We start from the raw sequence: 21,472 nt of genomic DNA, 5'->3' as shown, positions 1-21,472 counted from the left end.
TTATGTGACAACAATTTATTATTTGGGAATGATTGTGATACCATACGACTGATGGCTAATAAAGTAAATTTAAGAATTGGGCAGAGAAGAGAAAGAAATGAGGAAAATGCAAGGAACCTCTCTAGCTGCCATTGGCTCCCTTTCACTCCTCATACTTCAGCAATAGTGTGTGCAACCTCACCTCCTGGCTGATTTCTCATGTGGCTTACACATAGTGAAGTGTTTTGTATGTATACAAAGGCAGATTCCAACATAATATAAACAAACACTTCACTCTGCCCAGCACAGACATGCTAATAGTGTGCAGGCTGGGCTAGACCCCCTCCTAAACCAGTGTCCGGGACAAAATTAAGAAATGTCTCCCCACAATGATAGCACTGTCTACCTGTATGTGTATTTTTTCTTTCATCAGCGATGGTTGGTAACAGTGCCACCCAGAATGTGTTCGCTTGCTTTCCAAATGGCAGGTTCTATATCACAGAAATTAACAGCAATTGCTATTAATTAGCACACTTGTTGGCAATCTCAGCTGAGATATTAATGGTTGAATAGGCTAGAGAATGACTCTCTTGTCCCTAGTGATCCTTCTAAGTCAGGGTTGGGAACTATTGGCATGGAAAAATCTGTACTCAGTCTCTACCTCTTCTGTGGATAAATGGGTCATCATGTAGGTCCCATTATCTTCAGTAGAAGTTGCAACTGTGCATTGAAGAGTTGGCTCTTAAACTTTATTGAAAAGCTTACTGCCAAACCTATTCAGAAAACCTACTAAACTTTCATCCCTGACACTTACAGCATAAACACTGCCATAGTTTGAAATTTTTCAGTGATAGAACAGTAAAAGGTAAGTTATCTAAACCATTCTAAAAAGTTTTGCAAGCTTTTACAAGAGACATGACAAATACTACTGCTGGGTGAACAAGTTGAAAAGCACAGTATCCTCTCGAAGTTTTTTTTTTTTTTTTTTTTTTTTTTAGTCAAGCATTAGAAGTTGAAATACTATGGACTACTCTTTATAGCAGACAGTAGTAAGCCGTGGAAGGTGGACATTGCTCCTCTAAAAGAAAAATAACATTGGCCAAATGTCCTCTCCGCCCCAACATTATATAAGTGCAGAAGACAGGATTAGGAAAAGCCACAACAAAAGCCCTCTGCATTCTAACTGTCATTGTCATTTATCTCTACCGGTGTGAAACTATCTTATATATCTTCTAGATTCCAAGCTCCTTGGCACAGAGACTGTCTTTGTGTCTTATTCAGCACTGACTGCATCAGCATTTAACCATGAGTAAAAATTCAAATAATCCGTGTGTAATAACATCTACCATCTGAGGATCTCAAACTGTCCTATGTTCATTAATGAATTTGGCCTCACAATGCCTTTTATGATATGTAGAAAATTTTACAGTTAAGGAAACTGAAATAGGAAAGCTAGGTGCCTGATTTTCAGATATTCTGAGCACCCATGTCTCCATTTTGCATCAGTGGGAGCTGTAGGCACTCAGAACCTTTGAAAAATAATCCCTAAGTGACTTCCCTGTTATACATAGTAAACCTGTGTCAGAGAGGGGAATAAAACCCAGGCTTGCTGACTCCTTATACTGTGCTTTAACCACAATACCATCCTATTATTTATATTACTCACTCACTTGCTCGCTGGATTATTAAGGTTTCCAAGCCAAGCACCCTAAAGATGGGAAATGACAGAATTAAGGTTACATCAGTCCTAGTCTCCTGGCTTCTTGTCCCAGACTCTTTCCCTAACCCAGGGGTAATCATTTAGTTTTTGTCAAGGTCAGGATTCCTTGGTCATGGTATAGTCAAGGTTCAGACTCCAGAGAAAATAATACAAAAATAATAATGATGATAAGTAAATAAGATTTTGCAGTGCATGCAAAAGCATCTGGCAGTCAGGATTTGGGCCCCGGTCCGCCTATTGACTACCCCTGCCCTAACCAGTCCTAGTTCACCTTCTGCACCCCAGTTCATTGTCAGCTCATCTCCCGTTCCCTCTGACACTGATTCTTAGTTCCAGTCTTCGTCCAGCCAGTCCTAGTCTCCTCCAGCTCCTCATCTGATCTGTATTTCCCCTCCTTTTCCCTCTCTGGTTCCCAGCCTCCTTGCCAAGTCAATGCCAGTGCCCTCCCCCTTCCCCCTGGCTTACACTCCAGATGTCCTTGCTCAGCCAGTCCTCGCTGCTCTTCTCTGCCCTCCACCTTGCATCAGATTCTGCGTTCCAATCCACTCTTTTCCTCTCCCCTTGTCTGGCTCTTGTTTCCTCTTCATTTGAATCCAACTACTTCTTGTATGTTGCCTGAGTGCCAGCAAGAGTGTGGGGGATGAGGTCATTAAGAGCACTGGAGACATTATTGAGCATCTACAACTACAAAATTTTTCAAATTTTACGAACTTGGACAAATTTGGATGGATTTTCACAGGGAAGACAAAAGGCATATATCCCTGCCAAAAAGGCCACCCCTGCCAAGCTTCAAATCTCTGCTCCAAAATAATTGGAAATATTTTGCCCAGCCTCATTCTCAGAAATGACTGCATGGTTTTGGGGGGAAATTTTTAAAAAAATAAAATTCCGCCTGTGGGAGACACCTGGCATGGAAAACTTCAGTCCCAATAGATAGAATATGGCAAAGCTTAAAAAAGAACTGAAAGCAGGACTTTATAGCAAAAAAGTGCCAGGCAACTTTAATAATAGGCAGTGCTATTAGCCCTGCCTATAACTATGATAGCATCTAGAGGCCATATTTGGGATCAGGGTCTCCTTGTGCTAGGTGCTTTACAGTAGGAAACTTAGCCTAAAATTGGGTCACGCTTAATAAAATATAAACTATTTGCAAAACAGATGTGTTATCTATGTTGTTTTTATTTTAATGTTTGTAATCTTGCTTTGCCAGCAATTGCCTATGTGTTGATTGGCAGCGGCCTGTATGATGAAGCAATAAGACATTTTTCAACAATGCTACAGGTAACCCTTTGCTTGTTCTAGTTTTGTAATTTTAAACTTAAAGATGATAAAACTTAAAACTAATCACTGAGGAAATTGATTTGTATAAAATACAGATTGTTATAAAATTCTGTCTTAGAACCACTATACCTTTTGAGGCTGACTAAGCAGATAAAATATTTAACTCCTAATAATTCCCAGGACTTAAATTGGAGAGATTCTGCTATCAGATATGAAAATGAATACAGTACAATGGATAAATGTGGTTTTAAAAAAATCTCATGACCCCAGTCTCTTAATAAGTTGGCTTATATTTTACTAGTTTATTTGGCTGTATTAGAAGGAATAGCTACAAAAGAACAAAAGCCGTACTTTATTTTGCACTGGTCAGTTTCCTGAAAGTTCACTTGATTAGGGCTTCTTAGTTCGTTAGATTCAGATGTTTTTCACTACGTTCTTGGTTATATATAACATATTGCCATCAACTTACTGGCAGAATAACCTCATATGTGAGACTGGCATTATGGGAGCTCCATGTTGGTTAGAAACCAGACCCCATCCCAGGTTAATACTGGATTCTCAGTTAAGAAGAACTTGGCCACTGTAATATTTAAGCAACATTATATTTATTCTCTAATATAAATTATTTTTATGATTGGGTGGCATGGAATTCATATTATTTTATGATTCAGATTGTTTAATGGCAGGCTGACAATTTTTTAAAAAGGGTACCATAGCTTAGTCAAACTTGATTTATAAATATGTATCCTTATGGATAAGATGCTCTAATTGACTGAAGCATAGGTCTGCTTTTTAAGCCAATATGGATATAATATACTTCAATGGCATACTATAAAATGCCATTAAAAAGTTCTGCATTGTGATGTAATAGCATCCTGCTATATGCTTTTTAACTCTTTCAAATGGGATGTGTGTTTATATGAACACTGAGGGTATGTCTACACTATAGCTGCTACAGTGACACAGCTGTGGCACTGCAGCTATACCACTGTAGTGTACACTGTTTCCACATCGACAGAAAGAGGTTTTTCTATCAACGTAGGTAATCCACCTCTCCAAGAAATGGTAGTTAAAGTCCTTTTGTCGACCAGGGGTTAGGTCAACCTAGCTGTGGTGCTCAAGGTGCAAAATTTTTCACAGCCCTGAGAACCATAGTTAGGTCAACCTAAGTTTTAAATGTGGACCTGGCCACCAAAGGGAGGGGACCGCTCCCACCAAGGGCAGCAGCAGGATCTGGCTACCTCCATCCCTGGAGGAGCCTCTGGCACGGACCAGCCCAAGGCTCCTTGCCTCCCTCCCTCCACCCAGAGCCTCTTGCTACTGCAGGCTCTACAAGGTTTAAAACATGGACTGCTGCAGCTGGCCAGGGAAGTAGTGGGGAGAGCATGCAGGGAGTCCCCAGTGATCAGGGAGCAGAGGAGGGGAAGAGCACCACGCTGTTGCCAGGGTGGGGTTGCACTTCTTCCCCTCCCCTGCAGCCATTGGGGATTCCCTGCACACTCTCCCCTCTATTGCCCTGCCTTGGCCTGGACACTTGGCTGACCACAGCACTGCACATCCTATGGTTTAGGAACCTATGAAGTATAAAAAAGGAATACAAAAGTTAACTATGTGCAGATTTGCTGACGACTGCCCATGCCATATTTTATCATCGGGTATTTTTCCTATAGTTCTAATTTAAAAACCATGTGGTTAGAATTATTTTTACTGTGGGAAAAGAGGTTTCTCCTCACTTGCTCCACTCAGATTTGGTGAAGAGATTTTGCTCATTTTTCAGGTAATTCCCCAGAAGGCAGGGATGAAACATGGATATTTTCAACCCATAAACTGCAAGTTATGAGCTTTTGATGATGGGTTATAACAATCTCTTTTGTATCTTTAACTGGAGACCATAACTAAGGCTTGCTAATGGTAAACACTCAGCATTAAGTAAAAGTAGGCAGTTGAATAAAGACACCTTCAATTCACTTACTCTAGTTGTTTTTTTGTTTTTTTTTTTTAAAAAAAGATTGTTTTACTTGTGTTTTGCTCTGAATAGGAGGATCCAGAGCTGGTTAGTGCAATTTATGGACGAGGGATAGCGTATGGGAAAAAAGGACTACATGTGAGTATTCAATAATTTAAATGATTGTCAGAAGTATTTGCCTACACGCTGTAAGAGATTACAGGAACTAGATCAACCAGAATTTATTAAACATATATACAGCCCCAAAGGCTTTCATTATATATTGTCATGCTATTAATGTTTTCTCTGAAACCAACTCTTCCTCTTAACTGAAGATGCTATCTGACTGGGGAACACAGTGGTCCATGCTTGTCAGGCCTCAAAAATTTGATGTGGTAGAGGGGGACCAGCCATTTTGTTTAGCAAACATACAGTGAGATGCTCATGATGGCATTACTCTTTGGGTTGTTTCAAGCAGCTTCTATTTTGTATTCTTTGAATTGTCTTATTTATATTCTATAGTGTGTGTTACTCCCCTTCCTCCTGAAGTTCATCCCAAAATACATACCCCTTTCTGGATTTATATTAAAATATTTGAACTTAGTTTGCTTGACTCAAAGTCCTCAGTGGCACGAACATGAATAATTTGGTATTCTGATTTTTTTTGTTAAATAGGCTCTGTACAGTTCAGACACTTTTCTTGTTTAATGTAGTTGCATCTAACTGAACCTTTTTCAAAGCAGACTGTAACATAAATATCAATAGGTAAAGACCCAACACAATGATCCAGAATTTGAAGAGTTGGCTATTAATGATTTAAAAAAAGATCGTAAGGAAAGATAGGTTTAAAAAAAATGTCCCTTTGTTTTATGTAGTATGGGTAAGCATCCAGACCCTGTCAGGAAGTTGAAATTGGCTCCTAGAATTCTGACTGCCTCCAATCCAGATTAATTGGATGACTCAGGGGAACATCCCATTGTGCAGAATCACCATCTGCTAGAGAATGTTGACATACTCTCTTTCTGTGATCTTCATGTGCATTTCTACCCCAGCAAAGAGTTCACTGTTTTTGGCAACTGATTAAAAAAGGTCCATTCTACAAAAGATGGCTTCTATGAGAAATATTTTGAAGTTTTTTCTTGACTTGATGCCAAAGATGGGTGAAAGGTTTAGGCAAAAGTTCCATGTCACTCAAAACTCCTTCTTTCCCGAAAAACCCAAACAAACGAACCAACCAACCAACAAAAAAACCCCCTTACCTCAAGTAGAGTTTCACTAGCCCAAAACGACAGAAGAGCCAAAGAATCTATGAAGTCTAATGTGGACCTTGCCAATCTATTTTATATGTAAGGTATTTGGGTACTCTGATAATGTGTAGCAGTATTGTAAAACCTTTAGATTGGTAGAGGAAGTACTGAGAATACCACCATATTTTCTAACCCTCATCATCAAAACGTCTGGTTAAAGTATTAGTGGCTCCCATCCTCTTGTTTGCACCAAAGTTCCCACTATTGTTGCAGGTGAATCAGCGGTAAAAATGGTGGTAAACTTTACGGAAAAGTCTAGTATAGACAAGGCCTAAGGAAATATTTTCTCCAGAGAAGTTGTAGGATAAAAAGAGTGGGCCTCATGATCCAGATATAATATTATCTGTGTAGATTCAGCAGTGAGGTTATTAGAGATACACGTCTTTCAGTTAACTTTCAGAAAGTCCTAGAAACTATGAAACACAACATTGACTTTTCTGGCTGATGCAACTAATGAATTGCTAATTTGTTCTTTCGGATAAAGCCCTCCTCCAGTCTTGGGAAGTAATATGAGGAGGAGCCTGTGACATCACAGAAGGGAAGGAGCTCCAGTCACATTTATCTGGCTGTAGGTGGCTTTGCTGGACTGCTTTACTCAGCAAGAAAAATATTAGTGTACACTGAATCAGACAAAACTCTTTTATGGTACATGTTGTAGATTTTTTTGGTTATAAAGGAGTGTGATGATGGCTTTCTATTAGCAGACAAAATGCATCCCATAGTACCACTGTTCTTGGTGGAGAGATTTGAGCACTAAAACATCTGCATAAGGAGTATTTGCAGTGCAAGTGCAGTAAGTGAAGATGAAACACTGAGGGGTCCGTGTTTGCAAAATATTGCAGATGATGCACAGGGATAGAAGGAGTCCCTTTTAGTAAGTTCTAGTATACAACAACTTGTTCAGCTAATACTTGCAATATAAAGCATCTTATCCCTATTAGAAATGGCATTGAAGTACTTTGATGGCTTGAGGTTATTGTGTATTGATTCACTTTCGACCTTTGTCCTTAAAAATTATTGGTGTAACTCTAAGATCACTTAATATAATAATGAAGCATACACTGCTTGTTTATATAGTTTAATTTTGCTTTTTTAAGGACATAAACAATGCAGAGCTTGCTCTGTTTGAGCTGAACCGAGTAATTAGTCTGGAACCAAATCGCCCTGAAGTATTTGAACAGCGAGCAGAGGTGAGATTTTTCTTTCTTAGACTTTTCAATTGCAACTCTTTCAAATATTTAAAAGTATTTCTTTTGGCTTCATTCTCCTTTTTAATGGTTAAAACTTTTGCTTCCTCTACTAACCAAATCTCCCTATTTAATTGCTCTTAAAGTATACATATTTGCTACAAGAAAAGTATGTATTTCATGGTATTTGTGAAAACTTGTACAGAATGTGTAGTGACTAAGCCATATAGATTAGCAGGTAATTGACATAAGCAAGTATTTAGCTCTGGATATATTGAATAAGGCAGAATCATACTTTTCTTTGTAAAATGTTTTAATGAATCAAAATTGTACATAAAAACCCTGTTCAGTTAAAAATATTTTGTAATACAGATAATGCAATATGATTGAACTTAAGGTTATGGCTGCCAGTTAAAACGTCTAGCATTAAAAGTGTGTGTTAATGTAGTGTTTTTGTGTTCAGAAACATAAACAGAGATTAATCAAGAATTCTGTACCTTTTAACTGAAAATAGTGTTCTATTTGATCAATTACAAAGATGTGTTTAATTTCTGCAGCCCAGCATCTCCTACAATTCTGGATATGTGGGCTGTTCCCCTCCTCTCTGCAGCTGTTGGAGGTGGATCAAAGTCCTGGCGCCTTATGCTCTGGCCACTCCCCCCATTCTCCCACTTGCCACCCACTCTGTTCTTTTCGCGGAAGAGCTAGACAAGATAGTGGCGGACCATGTGGCAAAATCAAATCAGTCTTTCCTGATGCTACTTACTGCCTTCAGGAGAAAGTACAGATCGGCCTTCAGACCAAGAGGCTCCTTTTGGCCTTCATCCTCATAGTTACACCAGCAAAGGCAGACCAGGTTCTTCAAAGGAGTGCTGTGGAACCGAGCTTCAGGGGAAAGCCCAGAGGGAACCCCACCCTTTCCAAGGCCTCTTCATGACAAGGACCACATAGGCCTCTGCCCATTACGTTGGCCACAGACAAGTGGGTCAGGGAGATGGTGAGTTAGGGATATTCCTTCAAGCATCAGGCTTCTCCCATCCATTATTCATCCATTCCCCCATTTCCCACAACCCTGTAAAGTGTGATCTGATTCAGAACGAGGTGTCTCATCTTTCAAATATGGGAGCGATAGAGCATATTCCCGCAGAAGCACATGGGGGAATTTGAACCATTCTTGACCTCAAAAAGCTCAACAAGTGGATGAAGAAAACAAAGTTTTGGATGGAGCCCCTGGTGTCTGTAGTGTCATCCCTGTCCTGGGAAATTTTCTGATTTTAGTGGACCTGGTGGATACGTACTTCCATATTTCTGTCAGATTATGGTACTGCAGATTTCTAAGGTTTGCTTATGGCCAGAAGCATTATCAATACTGGATACTCCCATTTGGCCTGTCCTCAGCCCCCAAGGTCTATACAAAGAAGTTGGTGGCAATCAGCCAGACTCGGATCACAGGGTATCCACTGGTATCCTTTCCTGGAATCCTGGGTGACATCTTGATCAGAGCTCCATCTCCCTCATCAACACACAGAGCCATGTCCTTGACAATTAATGTCCTACAGGTGGAAGGATTTGTTACCAATGTCAAGAAAAGTCTCTTGACTCCATCCGCCAAAAACACATTACTTAGGAGTGGACGTAGATACCTTGATAGCAAAGATCTGCCCATCTCTAGAAAGGTTCCAGAGATTCAGGACCTTCTCCCATTATTCCAGAGGACTACCATAGCACTGGGCCTTCTACTTATAGGCCTTCTAGTGTTATGCATAGGAATCACTCTATGGGTGCTATCACACATCTGATGCCTCCAAGGCTTCATCTTAAATGTGTGGGATCACTCCCCAGAACACATGAAGACTCAAGCAAAGGTCCTGATGCAGGTGCTCATCTTCTTAAAATGGTGGTCAGCCCAGGACAATGTCCACAAAGATATACCCATATGTCTTCCAGATCATCTGGTTCTCACAACCCGATGCCAGGGCTGGAGGGCTGGGGAGCACATGTGGAGTTGCACACAGTTCAAGGTATTCAGAGCCAGGAGGAAAAGACTCACAGCATAAACCACCTAGTGCTAATAGCAGTCTAACTGGCATTGTGATGGTTCCAATTCATTCTAGTGGGGAAAACATGTCCTAATTCATGACTGCGTATGTGAACAACAAAGGGGGAGCAAGGAACATAGTGCAACATGTGGAAGAATGGAAATCATGCAGTGGGCAGAGCACTTTGTCCTGTCTCTCAGAGCAATTAATGTAAAAGGAGACCTGAACCAAAGGTGATTGGCTCAGCTGAATCACGAGATCTTTGAGTTAATTGTCCAAATGTTCGGCCTTCCTTGAACTAATCTCATTAGAGAATTATATCATTGTGAAGAAACTAAAATACTTCACCAGGGAGGTCCATGGGAACAGACCCTACCAGATGGCTTTTCTACCTTTCCCATTACTGGGGAAGTTGTCCAGATATAAAGCGAGAGCAGGTGTCAGTAATACTGATAACCCCACACTGGCTGAGGAGGCCATGCTTTCAAGATGTGATAGAGCTGAAAATAGGATACCTTCCCCCCTCCCCTTCTTTCTGACTTTTTCTACAACCCTCCCTACATCTGTTCACCTCTTGCTACTTCCCAGACGTCCAGATTAGTGGGAGACACTGGGCTGCGGAATGGAAAAATTCTTACCACAGTTTCATTTCTGCTAGGAGAGGCTCCCACAATTCTACCCATTCCAAGCGGCTTATAAGTGAAAAGGTCAGATGCTGAATGGGATTTTTACCATGTGACCATTTTTTGGTTCACTGTACATAGTTGGTCTAGTTACCTCTGGAGTGTTTTTTTACTAATATAGTTTATACAAATTTTTATGGCTTTGGAATACTCATCTGGCAGCAAGCGGGAGTAGAGGGGGCATGGCCAGAGCATATAGCACCAAGACTTTGATTTGCATCAGTGATCTAGAGAAAAGAGGAGAGCTGCCCAGACATCTAGAACTGTGGGAAATGCTGCTAACAGAAAGGAAATCATTAGTAAGAAACTTTCCATTCCTTTTGCAATCCAAATATCAAGAAAATCAACAACTGTCATGCCTCAAAGCCTGATGTAATGTGCATACAATTTTTTCTAATAAGTTCTGATTCAGTTTACATGTTACTTTAGGCATGGTGGTTTTACAGTACTCTCTTAATTTGTATCTAGTGATGTAGATACTAGAGCTGGACAAAAGTTCCAAGGAGTTCTGTTGGAAAATGCTATTTTGTTCAAAATCAAAACGTTGAATGTGTTAACTTAGACTATTTCAACAGAAGTTTCAAAGTGACTTAAAATCAAAAAGGACTATTTCAACTCTTTTTGTTCTCATAGTTTTTTGTAATATATTGTATTGTATCAATATTGTATTGATATTATCAAAATGAAAGTCTGTTTCCAATTATTTTGTTCTGTGAGATATTTTGAGATTTTGACTTTGTCCTGAATCAAGAGAAAAATTAATGTCAAAATGTATTTACTAGAACTGGTTTTCTAGTAAATACACAAATTAAACTGCATGTTTACTGGAGAACAAGATAAATTTTACAGGTATGAAAGTAAAAACATATTGAAAGATAAAACAGTTCTAAGATTGCTCAACATATTCTGACAGTTCAGCGTATTCTTTCTAGGTTAATTGCTTATTTATATATAATCACTTTGGATTTATAGATACTGTCCCCCCTGGGCCGAATTAGTGAGGCACTGGCTGATCTCACCAAAGCTATTCAGCTGCAGCCATCGGCACGACTTTACAGGCACAGAGGTACTCTTTACTTCATATCTGAGGTTAGTTTTTTGCCATAAGATGCTACTTTCATGAAAGAAAAGGATTCCTCCCCTTCTCATTGAAAACAGATTTTCAAATAGTTGTGATTGACCAGCAGTTTAATTGTGGTTTTAGAGTATTATGATCAGAGGAGGTCTTAAAGTATTTGTTTTCATGAATTATTCAATGGAGAGGAGCAAAGTGGAGATACATTGTATAAAAAATGCAGACAATCTATAATCTCAACTGCTTTTGTGCCTTCTGGAGGTTGTGGGGGTACATAGAGAAACTTGCTTTGGTAGTGAAGATCATAATTGCCTATGGGGATTATTGCTGGATAATCATATTAAAAAAAGAAAAATATACAGAACTACAGCTCTCTACATGTGTGTGAGGGAGAACCCCAGACCAGCAATATAAAACCATCTGTTATCCTTGCAAAATGCTATAATTCTACCTTCTTGCTATGAAAATAAGTGTTGTTATTATTTTGACATTTTAAGGACAAGTTCAGGTTAGTTTAGATAGTGTTGCCTCAGAAATGATATGCACATTGAATAGCTGATATCCCAAGGGGATAATGTGAAATCAATTTATTCAATTGATTTCACTCAGCCCATTTTCAACCTATTTCTCCATTCACTTCATCCCATTTTTTCCTTGCAGCAGTTGCTATGGAAAGGAAAGATGGATATAAATTGTGCTTTACATTCCTTTTAGTTTGCCATTCTGAGTGATATTTGGCTATCTCTGCTCTTTAAATGGTGTTGAAACTGAATGCCTTCTGTTTTCCTTCTTAAGGATGTCTGCTTTCCTCCTTCCTTCTAAAGAAGAGGCATTTTAATTATCACTGTTGAGATTGAGTCAGTATATTATTAAACCTAGAACTCCAGATCACTCCCCTGGAGCAAAATGCATGTATATAACCATAAGAAGGAATATATTCCTCTTTATCAGTTAGATCTAGCAATTTCTGTTTCATCTGGAAGTTATTTTTGTCCAACAGGATTATGCAACAGCCCATGAAGACTTTCAGCGCTCCTTGGAACTGAACAAAAACCAGCCTATAGCAATGCTGTACAAAGGCTTAACCTTTTTCCATAGAGGACTTCTGAAGGTAAATTTGTTTTTAAATATCTACTTACAGAACAATGCCTTTAAAATATTTTTGTAGAAATAACTTTGTTAGTTGTAGAAATTCTGTAGGAGTCCTTGTACAGATTTTTCTCGTGCCTCAGAGAAATCCTTAAAGGTGAACTGTACAGCAAAACCAATTTTTAGGGTGTGTTAAATCCAGTGGCACTTCTTGGTTCACTTAAAAATATATCTGATGTATCATACTGATGTGTAAATATCAGATATTCTCACTAAAACTTTGACATCACAGATTCCACATGTCACAACAGGGACAGATTTTTCAAAAGTGCTTGACACCTGGCAGCTGATGCTGAAAATCTGTCCAGTTGAAAATTTCTGTCAAGTGCAAAAGAATGCCTAGGAATATTGACAAGGAAGGGGGCTGGAGAGGAAAGCAGTGGTAACTTCCTTACCCCATAGGTTAGGAGAGGGTAAGTGGAACCCCCTCCAGATAGCCAGTGGAGGATCTTCATATCTGAATTTTTTGCATGTCAAACCTGAAACTCCCATGTACACATTATGGAAGGGAAAAGCAATGTGCCCCCAAAGACTCAAAACAGAAAACAAACAACTCCCCACAAAATGGATTTTCTAAAAATCACGTGATTTTTGGAGTCTGTCTCATGATTTTTGAATGTGTGAGGTTGGCAATACGGGATATGTTCCTCACTTGCTGGAGGGGGGAATGCTGCTGGTGCTGGCTTCTCCGGGTTGCGCCCTTCCCAATCCATCTCCCAGCTGCTACTTGTTTTCCCGTATGCTTTTTTTCCCTTCCTGAACTGTCAGTCAAAAATCAGGAAAGAGAAGGTTAAGGACCTTAAGTGGTCAGGGTATCTATTGTAAATCTGATCTGAAAGTAGCACAGTAGCCCTTGGTAATGAACCAGATCCCCAGTGTAGTGCTGACTTGAGAGAAGTGTTCTATCTACTGAATCACCGCCCCCCATTTTCTATGACACCCTGGTTTATCATTGGTGCACTTCTATCCTAATTCTGATCTAAACCCATCCTGATTAATTTGAGACTTGATATGATTAGATTCTGGAGTGGATGCATGCTTGTAATTAGTTCAGTAACTGAATTCTTAACACACTCAAACTAGAACTGGAGTACTGTAATTTGCCAGTTCTGTCATTTACATGTTCCCTGATTCAGAACACCTGTATTCATTAATTTAAATCCCACGCCTGCCTAAAGCCTTAGTTGGCCTTAAATTCTTCTGTGGACTGAAGTTTTGCCTGTGTTGTTTGTCACTTAATAAAGCATTAAACTAAGAAATATCAAGAGAATTAATTTGAGTCCTAGTTAATGAGCTATGAGTCTGAGGCTTAGGTTAATGAAGTCTGGACCATATAAAGTAATTTGTACCCCAACTGACATAGCTCTGCCAACAAAAGCCCTAATGTAGCTGCAGTTATACAAGCAAAAAAGTTATTTTGCCAATATAGCATATTCCATTTGGGTAATTAGTTTAAACTATACCATCAGAAGAACTAGTTTGCCAGTATAAGCTGCATCTCCATAGGGGCAGTTTACTGCTGCATCTATACTGGCAGACCACTTTAAGTGTAGACAAGACATTAATTCTCTATATAGGGCTTTCAGCTGGAATTTGTAGTCTCTTGAAGCTAGTGCAGAATATATTAGAACAATACAAGGGGAAGGGCTGTAAAGTGAGTCTGCCTATAGAAGTTGAAAGGGGTGTTGTGAATGAAATGGGGTCTGTAGAAAGAAAGGATGGCCTTGTAGTTAAGGCACTGGACTGAATCTCAGGAGAAGAGTTCTGTCCCTCACTCCACATATTATTAGGAGAGTAGCTTACTTCATAGTTTGTTAGAGCCATAAAAAGGATTATAACATTTTTAGTTATGTGATTTGTAGCACAAACAGCTTCTCTAATATTTTACTTGTACACTTTCAGGTTTTGTAATGTATAATGCCTTCTTTGGAAGGTTTAAACATCTTACATAACAGTACAAAAATGCTTAGTAATTATTGAATTACTTTAAATTCAAAGGTATTGAATCTAACTTTAATTTAAATAGGTGTAATTAATGACAGCTAATTATGATGCCTACTCGTGTTTTATATAGGAAGCTATTGATTCATTCAAAGAAGCCCTGAAGCAGAAAGCTGACTTCATAGATGCATATAAGAGTTTGGGGCAGGCCTATAGGTAAGCACATTTATAAATAGTTTTTTTAATACCACTGGCTTAAAACCTTTATCACACTTTCAGCACTGAGTATCAATTAAAAAAATAACAGAATAGTGACTAGTCTTTAATTGTAGACTTGTTTTTCTATATTTTGATGTGTTATTGTTGATAGTTATTGCTAGTATGAACTTCAGGATTGAGCTCAGTATAAATAAAAGGCGAAGAGGTTTTAGTATAAATCTGAAGTTAGCAGGTCTTTTAAGGTATATCTACACTGCAGTCAGAGGTGTGATTGCAGCTTGGGAAGGCATACCCTTGCAGCTTTAATCTTTGGCTGATCTTTGGTTTCTACCAGTACCATAGCTAAAACATATCCTCAAATGATATTGTATGAAAATGGTGGTAAAAATTATGAACCACAGTTGAATATTTTAGTCTCTTAATAAGAACTTTCAAGGTGGCTTCTGGAAGCACCATAATACTTAGACAACAATGAGTAGTTTTTGCACATTTAAGTTTTGACTTAATTATATAGCACCACAAGTGTGATAGATGCTGTTTAAATTAATATAAAGACAGAGTCTCTGCCCTTAAGTGCTTGCAATCTAAATATTTACACAAAAACTGGGAAGTAGTTATTTTTAATAACCAACCTGTTGTTTTTTACTTTAAGTATCAAGCAAATTATTTTTAAAAAACCAAATGTATTTAAATCACTCTTATTCAGAAGTTAGGTAATGGGTCACTTTTTAGTTTTGCTTTTAATAATTGTACTGAAATGGCAAGAAGAGAACTTGACTTTGTTTATTAAGTCTTTGAATAGATTGATATATCTTTAAAGGTGATCTGCAGATAATAACTAGGTAGGAAAGCAGTTATGGATAGGTTATATATTTTTAAAAATTAATAATACATAAACCAGTCATCACCCTGACTACTATGCCTGTTGTCTTCCTTCTTTTCCCACAACCCTCTGTCCTTCATCAGTTTTTTCTTTCATATTTTAAACGATTATATTTGGAAAGCATCTATATTATATCATTTGTGCTACTGCAATATAAATTGTTGCCTATGTAATCTTAATTTGGCTTTGTGGGCATGTACATTATAATATAGTCTTGAATTACATGATCATATATTATTTTTTCTACAGGACTCCTGCCTCATTTTGTGCACAGGATGGACTGTGCTTGTTGAATGTGTACCTATTCACAAGACTTTATCCTTATCATTCAGTGAGTGTCCCTATCCTTTATTTACCACAGCATCTAAACCTTGGGTTAAGTATGGAATTATTAATTCCTCATGGGTTTTCTGTGGCACTCATCACTGTAGTGTGGACGCTTCACAAGCATTAATTCATTGATCTTCACAATGCCCCTGTGAGGGAAGAAGCAGGGATTTTTATTCCTGTTCTATTCAAAGAGAATGGAAGCAAAGATTGTCAAATGTTACTTTATTTTTGGGTGCCAAGCTTAAGGATCCTAGGGCCTGACTTTTTTCACAGAACTCAGTATTGCCAACCCCAAAGATTCAAAAATCACGAGTCAAACCTCCCAAAATCATGCGATTATTTTTAAAAGATTATGATATGATTTTGATCTGTCATTTTTGGACTCACCCTGCCCAGTTTGTGGGTGTGATACTGAGCATTGCCAGTTCTCCTTGGTCTGTTTAAGGTGATTTTGGCCATCACTGCAGGAGCTGTTACTGGCTGCCTGGTGGTGAAGAGCTTCAGCATCTCCCTAACCTTAACATTCTAATTAATTGTCCCCCCCCGCCCCCCACCTCCACATCTATCCCCCCCGACAATTAATTATGCAACCCCATCAGCCCTTACATCAGTTCTGCCCTCTCTCACCTCCCACATCTGCTGCTTCTGCAGTTTCATGACTTCTTCACTCCCTGGAGTGGGGGCAGTTCCAGGGACTCTTCACCCCCCTCTCTTTCCCTTCCCAGTCCTTGTGTTGCAGAGATAGAGAGGGAAAGGGGGAGGAGCAGAGGGCAGATTGATCCATCGTTCACAGTGGGGAGGAGGAAGCAGAGCATCCTTGTGCTGCTGGGCTCTGTGTTTTCTCCTGTGAGAAAGGGGTCAACTGCTCCCTCTCCCTTTTCTCTGCTTCTCAATGGATCAGAGAGAGATCTGCCTGCTCCCTATAGCTGTTTCCCAGGAGATAGGCAGCCAATAAGGGGGAAGGGAGGTCTTTGCACCCGGCAGGGTTGAAATTCAGGAGAGGGATGGAGTTTCCTGCATCATTGTGTGGCTGGTTCCACTACTTGTGAAAATCATGTCAGGAAATTGCAAGAGTTGATGACACTGGAGTATTTAACATTTTATAACCCTTTAAATGTTCATAACACAGGTCCCATTGACTTTATTTACATTTGTTAATGCCCAGCACTGCTACAAATCAGACCCCAGGGCCTCAAGTTGGGCACCCGGAAAATGAGGAACACACAATTAGTGACATGTGAAAAGCTTGGTTTAAATGATAGTTCCAATGTGACGCTGAAGATATGTGGCAGAGTAGGGATAGAATGCAGTTTTCCAGGGTGGCCTTCATCTTACTTCACCGTGAGATGTTTTTCTCTTCCTACAGTCCATTGCCTCATTCATTACACATTTTCCAACTTCTGCAACAAATGTGGCAAGGGTCTTACAGAAAATAACGTATTTTACTGTGTACTCTTGCTTCATTCCTATGCGCACCCTCCATCCTGTGCATTGAATAAAAAAGGAAGGGGTCCTGCAGGGAAAAAAATAGGTTTATCATGCAATTAAGGACTGCATGCACAAGGGGGCAGAATTAAGAATTGCACAAGCAACCTTATAAAAGGATATTTGAAAAAAAAATTGCCCATTAAGGTTATGTAGCGAATGTCTCAAATTAGACAAGTTAGGATGGTATTTTAGCACATTAAGTTCAAACCTACCTCCTTTTGTCTTTCTTGCCAAGCATAGACCCAATGCAGTCACCAGTGCCTTGGTGCACATCTAATCATGCACTTTCCTGGTAACATCATACCCACCAGGGCTGAGTGCTGAAGCCTGCCTGTAAGGCAAGTCCTGTTTTATTTTCCCCAGTAGTACATGTGTAAATCTATCATCCATTAAGATACTAGATATTAACTTCTTGAAAAGTAACCTGTTCATTCTTTAGGAGGTATTTCAGCACCAATTTTACTTTCTTTTCTAATATAGGCAGGCTCCATCAATGGGTTTTTTTGGAATGGTTAACAGACTGGACATTGGGATATCTAACTGAACTGGCAGTTGTGCGTATGGGGGAGTGTTGTTTCATTTCTTACTCAGGTCTGCTAATTTAAAGTTTAGGAAATACTAGAAACATGCCAAAAAGCCTCTCTTGAGTCATTTGGAAAACAAAGCTTTATTTGCCAACGTTTCTCAAACATTATTTGTAGATCACCTTTTAAGCTAAAGATCAGATCATATTCATAGCATTTTTAGGGCCAGGAGGGGTTCATTGTGATAATCTAATCTGACTGCCTACATAACACAAGGTTTAGAATATCACCCAGTAATTCCTGCATCAAATTCAATAACTTGTGGTTGAAATAGAATGTATCTTTTTTTCAGATTATCTGGAAAGATTTGCTTTTGAAAAGGCTTTTGAATATGAATGTTATATTTTAAAAGCTGGTTCATTAATTGATTAAGCTAGTTCTTCTGCTTAGTAACTTTGCATATGCTGTGATTCTTTATTTTTAGTGCTGCTACCTTATATGTGTATGGTTAATTGGACCTCATTTAATATATTAAAATTAGATACTGTAAAGGGAATTGAGAGTATTTTTATTTTACTTGCCAGTTTAATCAAAAGGATATTAAATTAATGTTATTTTTAAAACTTTATCATATTTTATTGGCTGTATCTACTCCAGAAATTAAATTATCATTATGTTTAGATTTAATGTGGCTGCTAACAGAAAATTGCTCCCCTTGCATGCACTGGCACAACTTGGTATTTTTAAAGTGGCAGTTTCTGAAAGACAGAAAATGTAGTTACATTTCTGAATCCATCTCTATATATAAATAATTTTCTTTAGATATCCGCTGGACTTCTTCAATTGCATCTTATTCAAGGATAGGAGAATTTCATTCTTGTTGATTCTGAGGAAGTACTGTAGAGGAAAAACATAAGAGTTTCATATTCAGTGGTTCATGCCCACAGAGAATTGTGTGAATCCAGTGTCTTGTGGGATTCTGTATCCAAGAGGAAATCCTTTAAGTGAAGAATTATGAACAATAGTTTGGTTGCCATTGCTGAAGAAATTGCAGAACTCCTACTTTAATGAAAGAAATTATCCCTGATTGTAATTTAAAAAACAAAAACAAACAAAAAAACCAAGAGCCCTAGCTAGCATATCTTTTCTTAATATTTTCATTTGGACTGCATTAAAATTATTTGGTAAAAAGGTAGGTTTGTATGTTCACCATTGCTTTTTATGTTCCTCACTTATGTCTTTATGGAATTACCCAGGGAACTCGGTAACTTTGCTGCTGCTACAGAAAGCTTCCAGAAGGCTTTGTTGCTAAATCAAAATCATGTCCAGACATTACAGCTCAGGGGAATGATGCTTTACCATCATGGTAGCCTAGATGAGGCACTGAAAAATTTTAAGGTAAGCACAAGTGGACCTTAAAGATGCATACTAAATTAAAGATTGATAATTTTTAATTAGATGTAATACTCATCAAATTAAAATTAAATAAAAGGTTTCACATTCTGAGTGTGAATGAATATTTGCATTGCAACTAAATTACAATTCTGTATACATATATGTTTTGTAAGCATGATTTTAATTGTAACTAAATTACAATTCTGTCTATATAATTAGTGAATGATGATTCAGTTCAGGCATGGGAGGGAACTGAGACATTTTGCCCCAGAATTTCCAATTTTTAATACCAGACTCTAATTTGTATTTTATAAGGTTTTGAAATGCTCAGATTGGTCTTATTCACTAATATTTTGGTCAGAAGTGGAACCCAAAGTTCTGAAATTTCATAAGGGATTGGAGGCCTATTCTCATAAAACAAGTAGTCAATTATGTAATCTCAAAGCTCAGATAAGAATCTGAACTTTTGGATGCTTATCTGAATCTTTTGAGCTTTCTCCATCATTAAACAATAACAGCTAATGCTTGTGTAGAATGATCTATCTGAAATTGTAAAAATACTTGCCTGCCTGTGAGGTAGGTAGATTATATTCTAATTTTGCAGATCCAGAAACCAAGGCACAGATATTAAGTGACTTGCCCAGAATCACACAGAGAGTCATTGGCAGAGCAAGGGACAGAGCCAAGACTAAGAATCCCTACTTCCCTATCTTAAAACACACACTTTCCTTTTTGCCTATTTAGAAAATTGTATATCTTAATGTAAATTACCATGTGTCACTGTTTTATGACTCAATTTGTAGATCCTGTTGTAGATAAAAAAACAGGTTAAGTTTAAAGAATAGCAGGTGCTGTGTGAAGAGATGCAGATAACTCATAAGTGTTTAATATATCCATATAATTTTTGGTTTGGGGTACCAAGTTTTAAAGTATCCAGTTGCCTAGGATTATGCTAAAACTATCATGATGTAGTACAGAATTGACTGTAAGGTAATAGGAGTGTAGTTCATGAATTTCAGAGCTCTGATGCTTGGTAGAACAGAAGAACTGATGATTGTGTAAAGTTGCATCTTAAGAATTAATTTAAAATGTCTCTTACTTTTAGAGTCTGTTGCACTAGGAAATGACCTGTTACTGATGTTAACAGTGGGTTTCTTCTAGCCTCACTTATCTGGTGTTGAAAACTGTTTAGCTGCTAGTTTAGCTTCAACAAAATCATTTGGATACCAAAAGTGTGATCAAGAACAAGTTTCACCAGTGCTGTCACGTTTCGTGTAGTGGTGCTGAAAATATTTTTCCCATCTTAGCTAGCAATTAATTACACTGTTTTTAACATCAGTTGAAGAGAAATCATTGGGAAACAGTTGCTGACAACCTTTGGAAGTAAAAGATCATTCCCTGGTGTCAGCTATGTGAATAAAGAGCCTAGTAATGTATATTAGGCTCTTCCAAGATACCCATGTTAATTTTTTTAATGATTGCCTTGTTTCTTTAATCTTCTAGAGATGTCTTCAGCTAGAGCCATATAATGAAGTATGCCAGTATATGAAAGGTCTCAGTCATGTTGCAATGGGACAGTTTTATGAAGGCATAAAAGCTCAGACTAAGGTTATGTTAAATGATCCACTACCAGGCCAGAAGGCTAGCCCAGAGTACCTAAAAGTGAAATACCTCCGAGGTAAGTTACAATTGAGGAAAAAAAATCCTTTGACATACATTAAAATTATCCAAATGTAAGTGTCATTTATGGAAAACTATTTTTAAGTAAGCTGTATTTTTTCACTGACTCCTTGTTGAATGAGCTGTCTTCATAGGTGTCTTGGCACTTGTTTGTTCAGAGTTAAAACCCAGAACCAGAAATCAAACTTGAGTCTTGGTTTAGTAGTAAAACTAACTATAGTACCACTTAAGTGGCCTATACATTTAACAACTTAGCTAGCATCAAAGTAAATATTGGTTAATTTAGTAAAGTACTGATCTTAAATAACTAACAGAAATGTATCATATTTTAAATTCTTCTTTGGGTTGAATAACTGTTGGCTGAGAACAAAAAAAACACTTATTTAAATTGATTTTCTTTTCCTCTGCAGAATATTCTCGATATTTGCATGCTCATCTTGATACCCCTCTTACAGAGTATAATGTAGATACAGATCTTCCTGGAAACTTTAAGGACCATTGGGCTAAAAATCTTCCCTTTCTAATAGAAGACTATGAAGAACAGCCAGGATTGCAGCCACATATAAAGTGAGTGGTTTTTAAACAGACCATTTAGAGCATTCCTGGTAGGATTTTTTTTTTTCAAAAAGTGGCATCTGAGGGTGTTC

At 38.2% G+C, this 21,472-nt stretch overlaps 1 protein-coding gene across 3 annotated transcripts in view; it reads left to right on the top strand.

Annotated features, from left to right (window-relative positions):
- TTC13 (tetratricopeptide repeat domain 13) overlaps window positions 1–21,472 on the top strand; it is a 57,037-nt gene that overhangs the window by 11,649 nt on the left and 23,916 nt on the right. For all 3 annotated transcript variants that reach the window (XR_010917623.1, XM_067536004.1, XM_067536003.1), the window contains exons 4-12: window positions 2,910–2,980; window positions 5,019–5,084; window positions 7,330–7,422; window positions 11,114–11,230; window positions 12,217–12,327; window positions 14,440–14,522; window positions 19,007–19,148; window positions 20,649–20,823; window positions 21,236–21,392. Coding sequence is in view for 2 of the 3 variants with exons in the window: in XM_067536004.1 (XP_067392105.1) it covers window positions 2,910–2,980; window positions 5,019–5,084; window positions 7,330–7,422; window positions 11,114–11,230; window positions 12,217–12,327; window positions 14,440–14,522; window positions 19,007–19,148; window positions 20,649–20,823; window positions 21,236–21,392 (1,015 nt within the window). In the remaining variant the exon portion in view is untranslated. The remainder of the gene's footprint in view (window positions 1–2,909; window positions 2,981–5,018; window positions 5,085–7,329; window positions 7,423–11,113; window positions 11,231–12,216; window positions 12,328–14,439; window positions 14,523–19,006; window positions 19,149–20,648; window positions 20,824–21,235; window positions 21,393–21,472) is intronic.

The sequence above is a fragment of the Emydura macquarii genome, unplaced genomic scaffold (genome assembly GCF_026122565.2).
Source record: "Emydura macquarii macquarii isolate MOO-44397 ecotype Brisbane River unplaced genomic scaffold, CSIRO-AGI_Emac_v2 contig_3517, whole genome shotgun sequence".
NCBI classification, from domain to species: domain Eukaryota; kingdom Metazoa; phylum Chordata; order Testudines; family Chelidae; genus Emydura; species Emydura macquarii.
The sequence above is the reverse complement of the archived record's forward strand: the minus strand, read 5'-3'. Positions and strand labels throughout refer to the sequence as shown.